Source organism: Sinocyclocheilus rhinocerous, unplaced genomic scaffold, assembly GCF_001515625.1.
Source record: "Sinocyclocheilus rhinocerous isolate Xijiao unplaced genomic scaffold, SAMN03320098_v1.1 C36395314, whole genome shotgun sequence".
NCBI lineage: Eukaryota > Metazoa > Chordata > Actinopteri > Cypriniformes > Cyprinidae > Sinocyclocheilus > Sinocyclocheilus rhinocerous.
In genome coordinates, this window is record NW_015780226.1 from 1 (window position 1) to 1,084 (window position 1,084).

The 1,084-nt window shown below is 48.9% G+C and overlaps 1 protein-coding gene across 1 annotated transcript; it reads left to right on the forward strand.

Moving 5' to 3' along the window:
* Nucleotides 1–605: 605 nt before the first annotated feature.
* LOC107735959 (solute carrier family 35 member G2-like) lies at nt 606–1,079 on the forward strand (the record flags this gene model as incomplete). Its single annotated transcript, XM_016547495.1, has 1 exon — nt 606–1,079. A coding segment is annotated over exon 1 (459 nt), but the record flags the coding sequence as incomplete, so codon positions are not given.
* Nucleotides 1,080–1,084: the final 5 nt, after the last annotated feature.

Genomic DNA, 1,084 nt, shown 5'->3' on the forward strand with positions numbered 1-1,084 from the left:
ATAAATAATAGGGTTTTTCGCAGAGGAAGGTTTTCATAGTTCCTATAACTATTGCCGGAAGTACCTGCTTTTTTGTCATGTCCACACCGCAGGAACTGGGAACGATTTTAGTTATAGGAACACCTTTTGGGGGGACTAAATAGCGCCTACTTCAGAGTAGGGCCTAACCCAACACAACTTCCAACGACGTAAGTATACGTTGATTGGCCAAGCTCATGCTATACGAAGCACTGTCCCCCGTCATTTTTGAAAAGCCACGTAAACACAAACTAACTACATGAACATGAAAAACAGCGATAGGTGGACGGACACTGAAGTCCAGGCACTCCATCCTCCAGTTGTTGACATTATTGAATGTCACGCTTAGGGCTTACGTCACTTCAGAGTTCCTATTGGTGGTGCGAATGCAATCAGGAAAATGGCTTTAGGGGAACATTTAGCTTTCAGAATACCGCCCTGGTGGCTAGTTCCTGTAACTACCTCGTTCGAAAGCCTTTGATTATATAATGTTCATTTTATAGTCCTGCTCCAAACTCAACATATTTCATATATTTGTGTTTATACCATCAGTTAATCCTATGATGTTCGTGTGTTTCACAGCTCTTCTGTAGCTGGCGAAAATGGATCCGTCCCCCACGAGGCAGCAGTACGGCTCCAAAAAGAGGGTTAAAATCCACCCCAGCACTGTCACGGTGAAGTACGCCACGCATTTCCCCCAGCCGGGCGATGAGGGATACGATGACGCCCCGTCTTTTGAGGACTTCGGCTCATTCATGGACAACAACCCGAGCAAGAGACTGGTGTCAGAGAGCGGTCACGGCAGGACTTTATTCGGCACTATGGATCCTCATCCCAAAGCCGATCAGAGAGATAAAGGAGTGGGCGGTCAGCTGGCGAGCTTTGGCGAGGCCTCGGTCATGGCTTCGCGAGTCACCTGGGGGGCCCTTTTTGGGGCGGCCATTGCGCACGGTTGCGTGGCCCTCATTACACGCCTAGCAGCCGACCGCTCCAAAGTGCCATCATTAGAGCTCATCTTCATCCGATCGGTGATCCAAGTGTTGTCCATACTGGTGGTCCTCTACTA